The sequence below is a fragment of the Pezoporus flaviventris genome, unplaced genomic scaffold, assembly GCF_033815535.1.
Source record: "Pezoporus flaviventris isolate CSIRO_AGI_PZ_B2104156 unplaced genomic scaffold, CSIRO_AGI_Pfla_v1 ptg000015l, whole genome shotgun sequence".
Taxonomy (NCBI): domain Eukaryota; kingdom Metazoa; phylum Chordata; class Aves; order Psittaciformes; family Psittacidae; genus Pezoporus; species Pezoporus flaviventris.
In genome coordinates this window covers 39183517-39202827 of record NW_026892563.1, presented here as the reverse complement: position 1 = coordinate 39202827, position 19311 = coordinate 39183517, and the positions used below count along the sequence as shown (strand labels likewise).

Below are 19311 nucleotides of genomic sequence, written 5' to 3'. Positions count from 1 at the left end.
ACACAGAGGGAACAATTGCAAAGATTTATTTAGCGCATTCTGTGCTTGGCACTTAGAAACAGAGTTCCGTGCATAGGGCAAATCTTTATACACCTTTTTCTTCATACATATTTTACATACCATTTTTATTGCCCTCTTTTATATTCATAATATGGAATCCCCCACTAGGCATATAAATACATTTATCTACAACACCTCACAACAAATCTCAATAATATCTGTTTTCTGTTACTTGGTATTTGCATTTCCACACAACTTAAATGCATAACTTGCACCAAGCTACAATTGTTTTTTATTTTTAAAGGACTTGAAGAAAAAAACATAAAACAGAAAAGAAAGATGTCAAAAGGCAATGATCTATTTGGTTAAACAGAGATCATGTGGCAGGTGGGAGGCTGGCAAATAGTCAACCTCACTGTTACTGAAATACTAATGGTTTTCTATGGCAAATCTTGCATGCAAGGCCAGCTGCACTTCCAAAGAGCAGAGCTCTCTTTCTTATTGCTCTTCCCTATGAGCTCAGTCTGTAGTTTCCTCCCATTGGGTTGAGTGCTATGGGTCACGCATTCCCCACAAAGGCTGTCATCCATTTGGTTTTGGTGCATCACTTTGGGTCACATCAACAGGAGCTGAGCTCCTCTCTCCCCCATGCATCTTTCCAAAGAGCAGTCCACTGCTTATGTCTGAGCCTCGCTTGAGAGTTAAACCTTTTCTTTCTCTTCTCTCTCTCCCATGTTCACCTGCAGGCTGGGTGCTGGTACGCCTGACCATCACAAAGAAACTGTCAGTCCATGGTGAAAATGCAGAAACCACTTTGGGAGATGAAGATCCAGCCCAGCAGCACCATTCCTGTGCTACAGTGGCAGAAGGACCCAAGGGCCACTGTTTGCTTCAGGAATGGGCTGAGTTATTCCAGCAGCGAGGAACGGTCACAGAAAGGGGAGATCTTTAAAGCCATGGGCAGTGCAGCTTCAGAAGACGAAGCCTTGTAAAGACTGCCTTTCTTCAACACCTGGAGGAGACAGCACAGGGGCATGGCTCCCTTGACACCGAGAGCTCACACTAGCTGAGAGTTAATGCATAAACTGTATATTCAGATGCTTCTCTCCAGCTTCTCATTAAAGTCATGCCCTTCTCTCTGCAATGTCCAGTAAGAGCAGGCACTTCATGCCAGGTCTGGAGGCCCTGGACTACAACAAGCTGTGTTGGCTGTCAGTCGAGGCTTTCCACAGGGTTCTGTGGCACACACCTAGATGACTTATGTTCTTATTTATCATTACAATACTAGTTCTACTACAAGTTTGAAGGCAAAAAGGTACTGGGATGCGTTTATCCCTGGAAACGATGAAGGTCCAGCTGCCTTCAATGCCAAGGATAGGCATGGCTTGTTAGACCATGTGCACAGACATCTGTGAGGAGGAGCCCTGAACCGCACCGTACTGTCTGTTGTCACAGGCGTTGGCTGCCTGCTGGTTGCTAGAGGGAGGGCTGATCATGTGCATCCCGTGATCCATCCCTGTGGAAAGGTATTGCCTCTCTCCAAAGGCCCCGCTGGATGGGGAAGAGCAAAGTAAAGTGCTTTGGGAGGTGGTGAGTTTCTCTGGGCTCGCCGCCAGCCTGGGGGAAGCAGGGAAATTGTATCCATAGAGGTTGTAAGGGTTGTGCAGGGAGAAGGCGTTGTAGGAGCTCTGCTGCATGTGGCCACCACCAAACATGTGTGAAGAGGAGGAGGTGGAGGCAGGGTTGCCTGCTTGCATGACATACTGGAACTGGGAGCTAGGGAAGGATCCCAGCTGGCCGCTGTACGCCTCCATCTTGCTGTTGCTGGGCAGGGAGGAAGGAGCTGGCATTCCTGAGATCAAGGATGGAGTCCTCTGAGGCATGAAGGTTTCGGAGGGCTGCGAGGCAGAAGCGGTGCCGCTCTGGAGCCGGTTGTAGCCGCTGTCACTCAGCCCTGGGTAGCTCTGCAAGGCAGCCATGTTGCTTCTGGCACACGGGGGATAATCAGACAGGTTGAGGTTGCAAAGCTGACTCTCCCGGCAGCCCACGTTGAAAGTGTTGGGGGCCAGATGAAAGGCTGGAGGGGAGCAGGATGGAGAGAGAAGGTGAGAGGAAGCAGATGGTGATGGAGTGCCCGTGCTGGAGGTTGTCGGGGAGGTGCCTGTGCTGCCTCCTGCAAAACAAAACACATGGGAGGGTGTTCAGACCCCGGGATCACATCTGCACAGTGAGATTGTCTCATTAAAAACCAGCTTAGTTTAATAAAGAAACAGGGGTGGTAAAATGGCTGCTGGAAAACTCTGCCTTTCTTGGCGAGGGCACTCACTTTATTAATAGCATCCCTTGGTCTTTCCTGCTGCTTTTTTGTTATGACTTTGTTTTTCAGCAGAGGTTTTCTTCCCTTTTGAAATAGGAGAGGGAAGCAAGCCTGCCACAGAGTAATCCAAGGCAGTGGGAAAAGCCGTAAGGAAGCACTGCGCTCAGTCAAGCAATCTGCCATTTTTAGGCATGTTTATCCTTCCTTTTTTGGGGGTGGGAGTCCTTTCCCCTGTCTCCTGGTCTCCGGGAAGACCACCAGTCAGTGAGGTGTATGGCCCCACTGCAAACATGCTTCATCACTCACACAGGGGGCTTTCAGGCTGAAAGTATGTTGGAGTTCTGAATTGTTCAACAGTCTTTTCGGGTGGCTCATGGTGCAGCAGTATTGATTTAAGCCAGAAGTAACACCAAAATGAGGGGGGAGGACACAGGTTCAATCTATAGCCTGTTCCATGGAGCAGAGAAAGGGGATCTGTCAGGGTTTTCAGTCATGTGCTTTAACTTTAAAAGGGATTCCATCTGCTGCATTAGTGGTGTTAACAAAACATTGGTATACATGCATGTAGGTGGTATCAATGTATTATACAATATTTAGGCAATGAATGATAGAAGTTATGATTTTGCACAGCAGAGATGTTCATGTATTCTGACCCAGGAAAACAATACTGCATAATACTACCAAGAACAGTAACAAACTGAAAGGAAAGGAAGTGATGTGAAGAAGCTGATGGCACAATTTTGAGCTTAAGAAGAGATTATTTATAGATAAGATTTGGAATTAGAAGAAGCTTCCTGAGTCAACCAGGAAAATCAGTTCTGTGCTTAAGTGAATGCAGTTTTCTGGTGTGAAATATTTTTGTTTTCGTGGGAATGATTCTCATTGCATGAGAAGCCATTTCTGCATTAGGGGAGCTAACACTGAAGACACTTGTAAAAGGAGCCAAGAGGTGCTGGTGAAGAGATTTGATGAGGGGTTAAGGAAAACCAGAGGAACTAGACAGACAACTCATGAGACAGCATTTTCAAAAAGCTGGAAAATGATAGTTGAGAGGCAAAGGGGCTAGAAAAGAGGGTGTTAGACTGAGCAGCTAAAATTTAACCTAGGCAGAGACTGCACATAAAGGGACAGTTTTCCCTTGTGTCCCTTTGTGGGGAAAAAAAAAATGAAAAAAAACAGGGTTTTGATACCAGTCTAGGTCTATTGCAATACGGGAGGAACTGAGTGCTGTGCTGCTTGATGAAAAGAGAATAGGTGATGCTAATGGTTAAGAAATGCACTAGAAAGACAGGCTCTGTGCCGATATACAATGGTAAGAATGTAAGTAAGATTATATTTCTTTCTAACACATGAAGATCAAATAGAATGGGATGTTAGAGTGAAAATGTAACCTTGAGACATTAATAAACTTTGGGATTTTTTAATTAAATTGAAACAAGAGTCAATAAAAATGAAACCAAGCCTTGGGTGAGCATAGCCTGGAGTGGCTGCCATTGACCCAGGATGGCAACCCATCAAGAAAACACAGATTTCTGTGTTGCTAAGTCAAAGCAGTCTTTTCCAATATCAGCCATGAGTAGGAATGTTTGTTGCCAAGCCACTGACTCCTTTTGCATTCATTCAGAAGCATAAATGAGGAGTATTGCATCAAATCTCCATTAAAACCTATGAGAAAATCTGAAGTTTCAAATGACATCATGGACCCTCTGTATTCCCTTCTCAACATCACTGAAATTCTCAAAGTTGCTAGTGACATTTAGCTCCAGAGTTCAAAGACTTTTTGTGTGAAATTCTAGTTCAGCTTTCATTTTAAAAGGCAGATTTCCTTAGTTCATTTAAAGTCTCTGACAAACAACCTCTGGCTAACTTTTTTTGTGGTAAATTGGTACCTCCTCAAGCCTTTCTCTCCATCTTTCTATTACAGGCTGTTAATACTGCAGCAGGGTCAGCAGAAGGGAACGTCTGCCTCTAGTTTCATTGCAAAGCCTTTTTTAGTTAAAATTGCTGATAAAGGTGAGACTGAACTGAGGCAAGTGACTATAGGCACACATTTTCCTGTTAGCCCTGCACTGAAGAGGGTAACTCCTACAGAAAGGGCAGGCAGACAGCTGAGTTCGTATATCGCCACTTAGCTGTCAAAGCCCAAAGTAGAGAGGTCACATAATCACAAAAGAAATAGAGCACAAAGTGAGATGTATTAAACCCACAGTAATCCTGCACTTGATTCTTTACACCACATATTTCATGAACAAACTTCAGATGGTGACTTACTTGCTGACAGAGCCTGGAGAATAAGTAAAAATACATATGTATATATATGAGCATTTAATGATCTGTTTGAAATAAAATACATAGAATAAATGATTAAATGCAATGTCTTCATTTCGGTCTTCCTTTACCCTGTAGTTAACCTTCCAAAACTATGCAGAAGGAAAGCGTAGACACCAGTTACCTCAAGCATTAGGCTTTAAAAATCTGCTAAGGAGTTATGATCAAGTCATACCCATAACTGTGGCTTTGGATCCAGAGAGTAAAAGAGACCACTGCTTGGCAATTGTGTGAGTTGCTTACTGGTTCCAAAACTGAGAACTGCACATTTCAGGTTACTCTCAAAGAGGGACTGAAGTGATTCTGCTCTAAAGTATCCCTATTTGCAGACCAACAGAAAAACCCTGGAGCAACAACACAGCAAGTAGGAAACAAAAGAATTGAGATGTTTTTTTCTTTTTCTCCATAACTTTAAAATGATGAGGAGGTGAGAGATCTACCAACAGGAGCAAACGCCAGACCTGACAACTCTTATTCAAGAATGCTTTGCTGCCAATGCCAACCACAAGCACAAGATGCACCACGCTTCTGCTGCAACAGAGCAGAGCACAGAAGTTCCTGATCATTTACAGAATAAACTTTACACCTTTAAGAGGAACAGGAAACAGTACAAAGCAAAGCCCATCTCAGTTCACTCTCTTCAGAAAGCAAATGGCTCCACTCTGCTCTGAATGATTATTTCTTATCCATCTTTGCTGGCAGCAGTAAGTATCGGCCAAACACAACCTGGACTTTTGTTGTAAGTTATAATTTGGACTGTAGTTGTTACAAAGTCAGCCAAATACCCCTAGAGATGGCAGCAAGCCCAGCAAGTATATCCACTCCATACTACAGTCTGTGATACACAGATGTGTATGTCGTTTTAATGGGAGGCAGGGCTACAAACCCATCTAGTACATAAGGCTATGTTTAGGTCTGGTTTAAGTCAGCTGAAACCACATTTAAGCAAGAGAAAATCAATCCCTCAATAACTCTCCTCCATTCCTTTTCTCTACCCATTGTTCCCTCTGGAAATAGTTGCCAACACCAACAGCATTTACCAGCAGTGTCACAGTACCTCTCACCTCCATGCTTACCATGATTCCAAAGTGATTAATTACTATTGCATCCAGTCTCTAGATCATTTCTGGCCCTGCATACATCAGTCCTACATATGTGCAGTTAGCAAGTCACATTTATATAAAAGGTTCATAACCTCAAAGTCTCCTTTTTTGCATCTGAACCCTGACCTGCATGGCAGATGAAATTGTCTGTCCTCACAGTGTCCTGCCAATATGTCCAGGGCTTAGCCAAGCCCAGGTGCAACCCTGAAAGCAGTCTGCTCTTTGTCTGGGCATATAAGTGATAACAAGTGATAAGATTACCTTATCAAATGGACAGGAGCATTTCTAAAGAGGGGAAGTAGAGAATAATCTAGTGCAAGAAAGGTTAAAACTTGCAAACTGGACTGAAAAGTAAGAAATTGTTGGTCAGGAGGGAAAGTGGGAAAATAAGAATGAAATCATGGTGAAAGACAGGGTGATTCTGTGGAGAAGGTGGGATGTGAAGGCAAACCTTCTTCCTCGTGCCAGCAATCCCTCTTGTAACCTGATGTTTAGAAGCGCTGGTTGCGGGCCAGTGTCAAATACATGCCCATAAAGATTAGGGAAGAAACTACAGCTTCTCATCTGCATATAAATAGGAGCCGCCATTAAAATATCACCTCAAGCAGCTTATGACTGGTCTTTCTTTTCTGTCATCTATGTCCTTTTTGGTAATGGTGCTGTCTCTCCATATGTTTCAAACAGGTCCTTGCTTTTGTTTTTTACCTAGACTGAGCTTGTGTTAATGACAATTTCAGAGTCAACTGCAAATGCAAACATACCCATTCTATGGGTATGATGTGCCATAAAAGAAGGGTCTATTCTCCTGAAACATCCAGCATGCCAGAGCATCTGAAAGGGAACAGGGACCTCTCCCACACAGGGCAGGTTACATTCAGAACTAACACTGAAATGCAGATGGAAAACACATTGCCAAGCAGACAGTGTTAGCCAAGGGAGCTTTCTGGAAACAGGGAGATGGTGGGAGAGCATCAGTGCCAAGGGAGTCTGAAGTAATTGTGCATGGAAAATTTTCTGGGATCTCTTTTACAAATGACACTACAGTAGTCAGTTGACCCACAACTTATCCCAACCTCCTTTATCTGAAAGGAACACATAAATCATACTTTGTACTCCACTGCAGCATATTTTCCTTGCTAGTGTTTCCAGGCATCAGTTGCTATCACCACCTGTGGTACCTCTGTAGAAACCTCTGAGTCCTTGAAGTCTTTGCTTAGGGCAGAGGAGGAGAGCAAGCTGAAGCTGAAGTCAGCGCAAGATACCTGAACATGAGTGCTATGCCCTGTGCAATGGCAAAGACTCATCAGACAGACAAGAGCTTTGGAGTAGTCTGGGCAACTTGATTGTTGCCATTATCTGACCACATCTGCAGCCTGCAGCTCCTAGCACGTTTGGGCTCAGACAGTGATGATCTGGTATTCACTGTCTCTTAAGAGCAGATGTGGCTGAACGTCCTCCAGGCTTGTACCTTGACTTTCTAACAAGGATGGGAACCACAAGTTGATTTGGCTTAAACTTTTACATCTTGATGAGTCAGGCAGCACAAAGTTATTCTTTGAGTGCAAATTCTTCTTAAACAGCTCAGCCCGCTTCCACCTACAAGCTAGCTTAGTTTATCATGGCCACAGATAGGAGCTGCAGGTTCAGCATGGCCAGCCGATGGTCTGGGGGCTGTACTCAGCCCAACAGAACAGTGTCTAGCCCACAGCCACCATCTCTCACCTTCAGATGTCAGCAGGATGTTCCATTAATGCCAGATCCTTGGGAGTGATAGGTGCACAATCTCACTGATCGGTCTCCTGGAGGAGACAGAGCCCCTCTTCTGACACATGCCCAACACACTGGTATTTCCATGGTGTGATAGACATGTACCTGAGCACCTGATAGCACAGGAAAGAGAGGCTGTGGCCACTAGTTGTTCATCTGACTCATGGCTCTCCTCCTAGCTCTTGACTTGAGTGAATAAGCCCTCCTGAGAGGCGGTTTATATTCATTTGGGCACAGAGCCATGCTAATGCAGCTCTCCAGCTTTCCAAATGGAGCTGGCTGGGAGCTGGCATGTGTCTGGCCAGCATGGAGCATTAGACAGAGGATTCTGTCCATGCAGATGTACTCTAAGTCACTTCTGAAGTGTCTGATTTCTGTGAAGACTCTACAGATATATACACATACGTAAAGGTGCTTTCTAAAGCATGGAAGAAAGCAACTCCTACCATTTTTTTGCAATGGTCTGCCATTAGACACAATGGTAAGTAAATGTGATGGCATTCACACAGGAAACCAAATTTGCAAAGGGTAAAATCCCATTCCTGACCTGTGCACTTGTACATGCATGCACCCTAAGTATGGCTTATGACACGTACTCCTTGTCTTACAAGTTACTGCACCCCTGGTTGCAGAACAAAAATCAAGTATTTGCCCAGAGGTGGAAAACTAAGACAGTAATGAGGGAGGGTTTGTGTAGATTGCCAGGAGACCTGACTGACAGACTATGAGGCCAAGTGGGTGCCACTGTAATCATCCCATCTCATGTCCTTTAAGAGGCAGGTCTAGCAGAAGCCTGGACCAATTTCTGCTTCAAGCAGCCTATGCGTCAGTCCTGCTTGACACCCACTTGCATCTAAATGCCACAAAATCAGTTGTCATTCTTGCTCTCATATATCATGACATCTTTTGCCTTGCAAGTATAACTGGAAGGCCAAGTTCTCTTTTCTCATTCCTAGCTTTCCAAAATTCAAACCTAAAACCTTCAGAAGGACTAAAAGATGCTTCATCACACCCTTCTTGTGCCCTCACTACCCTTCTGAGCTCTCTCTTCACCACCTGGGAAAATTAAACAGCTTTGATGCCTTTTCTTTGTCCTCTCACTAAGCAAGGGCAGGGCCACCTGGTGATGCGCTGGATCTTCTCTTCATTCTTTCCCCATTCCAAGGAATGAAAAAATCCCACTTTCATGGGAATGAGAGCCATTTCTGCCTTCACAGAGTGTAGCTGCCTGTTTCCTCTCTAGAGCCTTTGGCCAATTATCAAATTATGAATCCGCTGGTAAAATGTTTAAAAGGCCCAAATGAGACCCAAAATCTACCACAAGCCAAATTTCTGGGTTGGTAGAGGAAACATAAAGACTGCTTTGTAGTTCTTTGGGCTACAGCTCACAGAACACAAAAGATGCTTACAGCAATAGATTTAAGGGTGAAAGTATGTAAGTATGGCACAAAAAGAATGAATGAAAGGAAATTTTATTTAAGGTTAGTATATTACAGAGAAAGACCTTTCTTATAAATTTGCCTCACATTTCTCACTGGAATTAATGGTAGATCTATAACAACTCAGAATAACACTTTACTTCCCTTTAGCTCTTACAGATTTCTGCAATACAAACTGAGCAGTCAGAAAGTTAGAGATAAAACCTGCCTCAGACATCCTCCAAGATAAAGTAGCTTGAAGCTCTAATGGTAAAAAACAACCCTTTTTTTCTAATGTGGGCAAAAAGTATAATTTGGGATGTCTGATTTCCCATCTATATCCAGAGCATGAAGAGGGCTTTCCCAAACAGTAAGAGACAACATACCCTTCCCAGTCCCCCCAGTCTGTCTTTAACACAAGGGTTTCTGCTCCTCATACAAGCACATGGTATTCTTGTCTCAGAAGGCCTGCTGGACATTATTTTTTATCTTCTTTGCAGACAGTTGCAATGTGGCATGAGCTGTATATCACCTCCTTCAGAAATGCCTCCTGTTTCCCTTCTTCAAGTACAGACAGATGAAACCAGTTTAGGCACCTACTTTAATGAAGAAAATAGCTCATCGGTAGTAACTGTGCACTGTCCCTCGTGCCTACTACCATTGACATTGACAATGGGGTCATGTAATGAAAGCTATCCAAGGAGATGACACCGAATGAAAGCAGGATGCAGAAAAGGACTCCTTGTGGCACAAGTCCTTCAGGAAGGCACAACAGAAGCTGCTGCAACTTCACAGCCAAGATTAACTGAAATCATGGCAATTTCTTTAGCAGTGAGAGAAGTAAACTGAATTGCAGACCCCTCATGCCAATCTTGATGGAATCTGCTTTGGGCCAACACAGGACCTGGAAGCTCCAGCACATTAAATGATTAAAAAATAGGATAAACAACTATAAAACCACAGAGGCACTGTGGGTCAGAATTTCTGAACTGAGGGAAAAGGTCGCAGTATTGTGGCAAGCTCAAAGCACATGCACTTTCTGTATGTAACAAAATAATGCGCTGCTCCGAGGAAATTATGCAAATCTTCAAAGTATCATTGCCCTCTCCATACATTTATATGAAATATGATCACCACCCCCATGAGATAACAGACCTTTAGGCTTCAGTAATTAGAATTCAGCGTAAACACCTCCCTGGTGTAACAGAATGCTTGGGGCTTCTTTCAGGTCATCAAGGAGCACCACAGAATTCGACTCTCAGAGCCTCGTGTCACATCTGGGAGGGTATTTTAGCCTTTCTCTGTGAAAGATGAGACTTTGAAGCACCAGACATGCCCATTCCTTAAAGAAAAACTGTCTGCAGCTCAACCAAGAAGAAGCTGGAACAGTTTGTTCCCTGTTGCTTCACTGAAATGAGGCAATCTACAAGCCATTTGAAGAATGCAGCAGAAACCAGCTCTTGATCCCAACTACTCTGGCAACAACTGCTCTGTTTCCAATCTCCTTTTCAAGGTCAAAAGAATCAAGAAGGTAATTGAGACCAAAACCAGGTATCTGACCTCTGCCAATAACCTAGACCATTCACAATTGATTTCGAAAGGGAAGCAGCATCCAGATTATCCTGGTGGGATTGCTGAGAGAACTGATGGCTGCTGTCAGGAAGATAGTGGCCAAGCACATGTATTTGTAGGTTGTTCATCCTCCTTTGACATCAGCAGCTCCGCTCTTTTGGGAGACACTATTTGGGGATCTGGGATCTCAGATAAACTGAAAGGCTTTTGACAGTCATTTGCTTCTTTCTGCCTCCAGGCACCTGTGATGCCTTCAGATGATGTTCTGGAGGGCTCAGTCTTCCCTTGACACCAATGCAAATTTGTGCATCCACAATATTGTTTTCAGATGGATGCAATGAGAACAGCTGTTTAATCACCACCCCCAGCACAGAGAAGAGTATTATACCAAAGAAGACATTAGTAACAAGCAGTACAGATAAACTTTGGCAAGACAGAGGTGTTGCCTGCCCACAAAGGGTAATGTTTACAGACAGGGAAGCTGCAAAAGCAGCAACAGCTCAGCTCAGGGTTATCTGTCTCCCACCTGCTGATGGGTCCATGCAGCGCAGGGTCTGTCTGCGCACATCGCTACTACAAGAAAACATTGTTCCCTTCCAGCAGTAAATGAGAAGATTGAACCTCTTCCATAGGGAGAAGAGGGAGCCTTTTGTGCAGATCCTTTCCCTTTCAGAGGGAGGCCAGTTTGTACACACATGCTGCTTGAGAGATACGAGCATACCTGCCGCTACAAGAGGTACCCACTGATAACAGAGATAGCAACAGATGTCTTACTGGCAAGAAGCATAACCCTCTTTGCCTCCAGCAGACAAATTTACAGCTCTTGATACTAATCTCAACAACCACTAATGACAATTTTGCAGACTTGTTAAGAGGTGGCCTCTCTACCTCCGGTCTCCAGTCCAAGATCAGAGTAGATGCTCAAGCTGATGGAGAACGTGTTGACTCTACTGAGAGCAGTTGGTAGAGTCCTCACCAAAGGTTTCCTCAAGTAAAGAAACCCCATTTGAATGGAAAGCTACCTTTAGAACTCACCAATCAAAGCTGTTTGACTCTTGTGGATTTGGTATGGAGGTATCAAAGCAATAATCTAATGATTAAATAAAATTTTATGTGCTGCAAACCTGCTGTTATACCACATTGTGACTCTCACACTGCTCCTGAAATTCTGCTTAGGAGGCAATTCTATTTACCAGCTGCCTGAATACCTTTGAGTTTGCTTCTTGCATAAATCATCAGCTTCTATAACAAGGATCAGATACTAATCGCTATTTTAGTACTGTCACAGCACCTTTCTAGTCTCTATGTCCTGGCAAAACCTAACAACAGTCACTGACAGTGACCTACTCATCACAATATTTTGTGGGAAACTGTATCACAGGAGCCAGCAATGGCCTATTTTACTCTTGGAAAGTGACACAATCCAGAGTTATTGGAACTCTTATTTTCTTTTTCCCTCCTCTCTTCTTTTTATTCTCTTATTCCTTGTTAAAACCAAGAACCTGAGCCACAGATTTTTAATAATGAGAATCTGGATGAGGTTCAATCTAAATTTTGAAAATATATTCCAATTAAAGACTTTAATAGATTCTTGGCTTTCCCCACATCTCTTTGCCATGTGTATTCAATAATCCCAAGCCTCCTTTTTCCCTAGTAGGAAGTAAACTGCAAGGTGAGTGACATCATTCTCCAGAAGGTCAGCCTTTCCTGGACTGCTGTTTTCTGAGCATTTCTTGCAAAGATTTTGGTCAGGGCAACTTCTTTTATTGTCCAAACTGGCTGCAGATCTGCTGTGATCTTGTCAAACATGATGCATGCCCTGGTAAAGCTGCTACTTTTGGATTTCCTGCTCCAAAAGAGAGGGCTTGTTCTCAGGCCAGAGGGTTTCACTGACAGAAACAGCATATTCTGCCCCTTGCTATGGTGATCACTCAGGTCAGAGACCTTCAGAGACTTACCGATTTGCTTTATTTCAACAGCAACACATGCAAGTACAGCTTATGGACCACTAGAGTCAGCCGCATGAGGCATGTGTGACTGGATGATATCAGGCTTTTCAATTTGTGTGGCAGCTGAAAGCTGTCATTGTGTAGATTAGAAAGTTATTTAATTCTTGTATGAAACAGCTGCATCCAGTGCACCGAGTATCTATTTGGTGTGTCACTGTGGCCCTTGCTCAACATACAGCTTGGGCCAAACAAATAAGCTTTGCGCTAGGCTGTATGCTGAATGGCAAAAGGGATAATGTGGAAAAAATCATAATACTTTTAGATAATTGTATCATGTGGATGCATCTGGAATACTCTGTGCAGACTTGGTTTTAAATAAATTATTAAGGATCTGGAAAACTTCCCACTTGAAAAGACTGATACTATTCACTGTAAGAAGCACAGAAGAGTGACATAAAACCTTATAAGATAGTTACATGTATGAAGGTGGATGAGGGAGAACTTCTGTTCTCCTTATCTCAACACATCACAAAATGGGATGAACATTCAGTTAGAGTAGAAAAATCAGAGCCACTTGAACGAAGCACGTTCCACACATTTGTGTCATAAAAACATGGAAATGGCAGTCATAAATGTCTGTTGAGGATGGGTAACACAAGCTGCCATTCCTTCTTCTCTCTGCAAGATAGTATAAGCTGCAACAGTTTTGTACTTCGTGCTTTTGATTAACTATGAAAACTGAGTTTCCATTCTCAGGCATCTTCTCCATCCGACAAATGATTATACCTTTTTTTTTTTATGCTCTGAACCTTCTTTAATCTCTTTCCACCCTTTAAAAATACATGCTGTAGAAGACCATGTCATAATGACAGTTTGCAGCTAGGAAATTGTGTCCAGACTTTTCATTTACACAGAAGATGGCATGTCCCTTTTTATCACAGTATTACTTACGCTGTCCCTTGCCTGTGCAGTGGCTTATCTACCAAGACCTCCAAATTCCAGTCAGGGCCAACACTTTCTACTTTCCAGCACACTCAGTGGGTACATTTGTACCACATTTCGTTTCTAGAGACATGATATTGTATCTGGATGAACCAAAAGCCGTGTTTTGTTTGAATGCAGGCAGGTTACCAAGCAATCTCTTACTGCCCTTCATACTTTTGTCCCCATCATTGCTGACCACTTTGCAGTTTTATGAGATTTGTTCCCTTTAGCAGCTACACCGTTAGTTCTGGACAAGTTAGTACTGGAACCAGTCTGCAAAGCAACACTGGGGCTGTCCTTACTGAATAGGGTTTTCACAGTTATCACATCAGTGTTGAGATGAGTCAGCTACTCATTTCTTACCGTACACTAATGTTAACTTTTCCAAGCTGGCATGTGTGGCAAAAAATTAAGTGCTCTCCGAAAATCCATCTCTCCTATACAGTTATTTCTATCAGTCAAACCCCCAACCTAAACAAATAATTCAGGTGGATTTGTTTGACAAAACTGTTTTGGAAAAGGCAAATAACACTTTCATTTCATTAAAAAATTACCAAGTGACAAAACAAGCACTAAGAATCCGTAGCAATCCATAGCACAGAAGAATCTAGCCGGAATGCAACAAAAACACCAGATTTGTGCTGCTGAAGTCCCAGGCTTCTGCCCCAGAAAATGTTTTTTTTTTTCTACCACAGTGAAGGAGACTCACCTGTAGAAAATCCAGACTGAATTCCATAGTTCCTACAGGGAAACTGCTCCAGGACTTCGCCAGGTTTTATATAACTGGAGCCTATTGCTCTTTCCCTACACCACTGACAGCATCTTATTTCAGTACTACTATGTACTCTTTCCCTTCTCATCAGGTTGAATAACCATAACTCACTGACAATGTTTCTTCCTAGGCACGTGGCCACTTTTACTGCTCCCATCTTTTCTCTCTGTAGTTACATGTGCACTCCTCTTAAGCTGCAGTGGACACATCTAGTCCCAGAAGTGTCCTGTAGCCCCAGTGCAGTTTCCCAACTAGAAATTCAAGAGATAAAATGGAGGCTTACAAGTCCTCAAATGTTTATTCAAAAAAGCCACATATTCACCCAGGTTTGGAGACAAAATCATGACCTGGAATTAAAGTGTCTGTTTACTAATATAATACCCTAGAAACTTCTAATGCATAAATATGCCCTAACTATTCTATGATTCTGTGCAAGGGTATGAGATAACAGCATGCAGCTCTGAGCACTGAAGCTTCAGATGGAAGAGAGGGGCAAAGTCCCAGGGAAGTCACTTCCATGAAAAAACTGGCTAGGGCTCAGAGGATCCAAGATGCAATAGCTTATGCTGAAGTCAGCCATTAAACACCAGTGATTCACTTACCTGTCACACAGTTCAAGTGCTTGAAAGCAAGGAGATGAAGAGGTACGGGCACAGTACGGCCTGGTTACCTTACTTTTGGAGGGAACAATCACATGTGGCTTAAAGCCATCTCAGCATTTCTTGCTCTTTCTGACAGCAGCTCCAAAGTCTCCAGACCAATATATTTGTGCTCACCTTTGGGGCCTGTCCCAGCAACCAGAAATTAAACTAGACTGCTTGTACCTTGGATTTGCACCTATTGCTGCAACCCAGGGATCATCTTATTACAGCAGCCACTGGAGAGGTGAGCACTATGATGGAGGGAATATTTCTGATTCATTATCTTGAGATAATTTTGCATGACTAAATGCAGACCTTGAGTGCACCGTTTTGTAGCGAGCTGTTAAGTTTTGACAGTGACCTGTGGACACAACTTTCATAAAGGGCTGCCCCTAAGCCTAATGGCCTGTGGTGCAGTGGTGGTGGTCTGCCCAGAGCCGGATGGTCACAGGGTACTGGCTTGCTTCCTTGTTTTTCAGCTGCCAAACTATATTAAAGCTAAAAATACATTGAATATTTTCCTTTCCTAATATTACTTTACCACGTAAGCAATAGCTGGACTTGCCATTAGGATGTTATCTGATCAGCAATGGGAGGGGAGGGGGTGACACAGAGGAGGAAGGCTGCCTCAGCACTGTGACCAAGAGAGAGGCTGTTATGTTTCTATTTAGGTGGGTGATGAAAACCCCTCTGAATCTCAGCTTTAACCCATTTCTGACCACAAGTGCTCCTCAGCACAAGCCCCTGAGTTTGTGCATGTCTTCCTCTGCCCCATTGCTGCACTGTGGTTGTGTAAAGACTACTCATGGGGAGTCTAATGCAGCCAGCAAGAGTGTGCTCTGTCCTCCTCCGGTGCTGTGCCACCAGAAAATGATTGAACAGGTGACCTGGGCTCTGGGGTGTTGCACAGGGAGCTGGGGTGAGTAATGGACAACCAGAAGATGTTTCTGTGCTGGATTCCCTTCTGATTCTGCCCTGGGGATAGGCAGATGCAGCAGCCAGTGCTCCTCTCCCTCTACAGGAGACCATGCCATCCCTATGATGGATTGAAGGTCTAGAGGGAAGTTTTGGGGTGACATCAAGTTCAAGTATGAGAGGCTGGAGAGTTTGCTACACAGGTCATGCATTTGATTTTGAATGTTTAACCTCATAACTATCACATTTGAACATGGGTTTGGATTATCTCTTTTCTTGCATGTATATTGGAATAAAAAAAAGGACCAGGTGCCCTGATACCTCTATTCCCAGTGTTTTTTTAACTAGAAATAACTACAGTTAAGTGAATGGGGAAGTCCTATCCCTGGAAAAAAAAAAAAAGGAGTAGAGTAACGCAGCCTGAAACTAGAGATGAAAGCCCTACTTAACAAATGAGAGATGTAAAGGGCAGAAGCTACGAAAAGACACAGCATGAGCAAGCGGAAAATGCTTGGCCTACCTAATAATTCCTCCCAGACTCATACTAACAGAAAGTTTCTCCAGCAAAGCCACTGAATTTTGAAAGCAATGTGATCCTGGGGAAAGCACATTTCTGGTCTTCTTTGCTTTGTGTTTTCACACAAATGGCAAATGTTAACCGTAAATGGAGAACAACATGTCTGGTATGCTGGAGCCTCTCCTCTCTGTGCTCTCTTCACACTTAACTCATGCTGTGTACTTGGGCTGGTTTGCCTAGCCCTATGCTCTATCCTGCTCCTCCTTCTGTCTCTTGAACTCCAGCTCTAGCACCGGGGATGCCAGGGAATGAAGCAGCTCCATTGCACTTCATCGCACTATTCTATTCTATGATTCTGTAAGGCACTGCCTGTCCACCATTTCCATCCATCCTCTCTCCTCTTCCACAGCAGTCAAGGGCTCAAGAAGGTATCTGACATGCCCATTCTAGCAGCAGGACGCACAGCAGAGCACACCTTCTTGTGCCCTTTCTACAGCTCTTTTCATGCCTTTTGCTCACTCACCTTGCTGCTTCTGCATGGTAGTGAAGTCTTCAAAGGTGAGAGTGCGCACAGGAGGCCTCCAGAAGGCATAGGTCTCCATAATGGCTTCCAGCCCCGTCCTGTGCAATGAAAATAAAACAAGCAGAAAAGAATGTCAGTTGGCAAGGGTATTGACACTGGGGGAAGAGGGCTCCGACCTCGTTTGACAGGCTGCCAGCAGCCACCAAAAGGTCACCTTGGCATCTGTGAATTCCTCAAGCAAGCCTTCCAGCACAGGTCACCGGAGGAAAGTGCAATTCCCCAAGTGCAGGATTGCGAAAGTTCTTACGAGTCTCTTGGAACCTTTTAAATCTTTTTATATTTAACAAATATCCCAGACTTTATGCATTGCAGGGGACACATGACTGCCAGATTCTTAAAGCATACTTTATCATAAAGCAGGCATCCACACTCTGGGGATGCAAGCTGTCATGCAAACAAGGGCAGTCTGGGATTCAGCCTACAGAATCAGAGATTTTGTGAATTGCCTTTCTCCACCACTTTGTAGCTCTGCATGCTGTTCTGAAGTGCTATGGGAAGCCATCAAAAAGGGAATCTCCTTGGTTTTGGAGTTCAACTAGAAATACATAAGATGCTTTTTATAAAAGATCGGTGCCATCTCTGCTTTGGGTCCCTAATTCACCGCAAAGACAGTACCAAAGAGAAAAAGACAAACTCAAGTGAGAACTTCTCCTGTTGGTCTCAGATTTGTTCTTAATTTCACCACAGAATGCTAGCTCTGCTGAACATCTCTAGTGAGGACATAAGTGCATTGTTAGGAAAAGACCCTTCTTTACGAGATAACTGCCTGGAGTTTCTTCCTAGGAAAGATTTCCCTCTGGGGAAGCTGCACATTGCTCCATTCCCCATTCCTCACCTTCCCCTGCCTCTTTTCCAGCAGTAGGTTATAGCCCTTGCACTGACTGAACACGACTAGAGATGCTTCATCAAATGTGAGAACATATCCCCTTTCAGTGCAAAAGGCTCCAACATCCCCAGAGCCTCTCATCAGATGTTGAGCTGATACTGGAGCTGCCTTTTGCTTATGAAAATGTCTTTCTGCACGTGCCTCCACTCACTCAGTTAACTTTCCAAACTCTCCCCGGAAGCTCAGATGCTTTAAATACATTGGAGTTGGCAAACCAAACTCTGTATTTTAAGAGGAGGTTTAGAAGAGAGGTTGTTGCATGGTGTTTATTAGCTGCTAAGCTGTTAGAAGTAGAAACAGAAGACATCTCTGCATAGCAGTCTCACACTAGTGCTGAGCACATTACAACAAAACTATTTGGTTAATACAGTGACCTCTGCCAGCTCATGGAGCTCAGAGACAACAAGACAGCACAGAATGTGAACCCATCTGCTAAGCTGGGCTCTATGTGCAAAAGCAGCTCTTTGACTACCGGTACCACCCCCAGGATTTCCTCTGCTCCCTGTGTGAGAAAGCCACACGTGTTCAGGCTCCACCTGCTTCTCAACACACGCAGCCGGGAAGAGAATGGCACCTTTTTGCAGCCTTAAGAAATGATCCTCAGTGCAAACACTGAGGGAGGACTTCCTGGTACCATATAACCAGGGGGCATAAAATGCCCTGACCAAGCTGCTCTGCAACAAGAGCTGCTCTTGGAAGGACCTAGCTTGGTGATTAAAACCAAGTAATAGATGCAGAAATGCAGACTGAAGTGTCCAGCTGTGCTAATCCAGCTGCTCTGCATCTGCCACAAGGATCGTGCAGGGAAATAAGGAGGCCAGATCACTAAAACCAGTGTTCACAGTCTGGCTCAGATATTAGATCCCTGTGCACATAACACCACTCTGCACCGGCATCTGACTTCCAGCTCTGCTCTCATGACTCCCTTCCAGTAAAATCCAAGCCCTAATGGGAGGTGGCTCAGTGAAACTGTCAATGCAGGTTAAAACTGTTACCCCTGCCTCTGCCTGGAGCCAGCATCGGTTTCAGATCAGGCTTATTCATAGTTCTAAGCTTCTAGCTCTCTGTCTGCCACTTTCCCCTGTATCAATTCAGCTCTTGCAACTACCCTAGAATTCGTACTTCTAAAAGAAAAGGGAAAAAAAAAAAGAATGGGGGAATAATAAAAAGAAATAAAAGAGTAAATTAGGAGTTATATAGTGCTGTCAAGGGTTGGACTCCATTGTGCCTGAGAGGGTAAATGGCAGCAGTGGGGTTACCAGAGCAGCTTGCAAAGCTGCTCTATTCCTGCCCTGTATGACAGGGAAAGGAAAAATGTGACTAGGAACCCACGTCCTCCCACTCCAGGGAAGCAGGTCTAGAACAGCCCCTTTGCTGTGGACACAGTTCCTGTCTACCTCCCTTTTCCATACTGCAACTGCCAGCAGCAACACTGTGGCTTCACTGGATTCCCTGATTGCCCTGTAATGCTGAGGGCACCTCTGCAGCCACAGGTGCCTGAAGAATGGATGCCAAACTCCACATCTGGCTTAAAGCCACCTCTTTCCTCTTCCTGTCCC

At 44.0% G+C, this 19311-nt stretch overlaps 1 protein-coding gene and 1 long non-coding RNA gene across 3 annotated transcripts in view; one reads left to right on the top strand and one right to left on the bottom strand.

The window, feature by feature from the left end:
- Positions 1-699: 699 nt before the first annotated feature.
- Positions 700-19311, bottom strand: part of TBX15 (T-box transcription factor 15) — a 95042-nt gene continuing 76430 nt past the window's right edge. For both annotated transcript variants that reach the window (XM_061454192.1, XM_061454194.1), the window contains exons 7-8: positions 16807-16904; positions 700-2173 (exon numbers count right to left, since the gene is read on the bottom strand). In XM_061454192.1, the coding sequence (XP_061310176.1) occupies positions 1389-2173; positions 16807-16904 (883 nt within the window). In that variant the 3' untranslated portion in view covers positions 700-1388. The remainder of the gene's footprint in view (positions 2174-16806; positions 16905-19311) is intronic.
- On the top strand, positions 1973-15096 carry LOC133269654 (uncharacterized). The gene is made up of 3 exons (XR_009743512.1): positions 1973-2105; positions 4242-4330; positions 14949-15096. It is a non-coding gene; the product is annotated as an uncharacterized LOC133269654 (long non-coding RNA).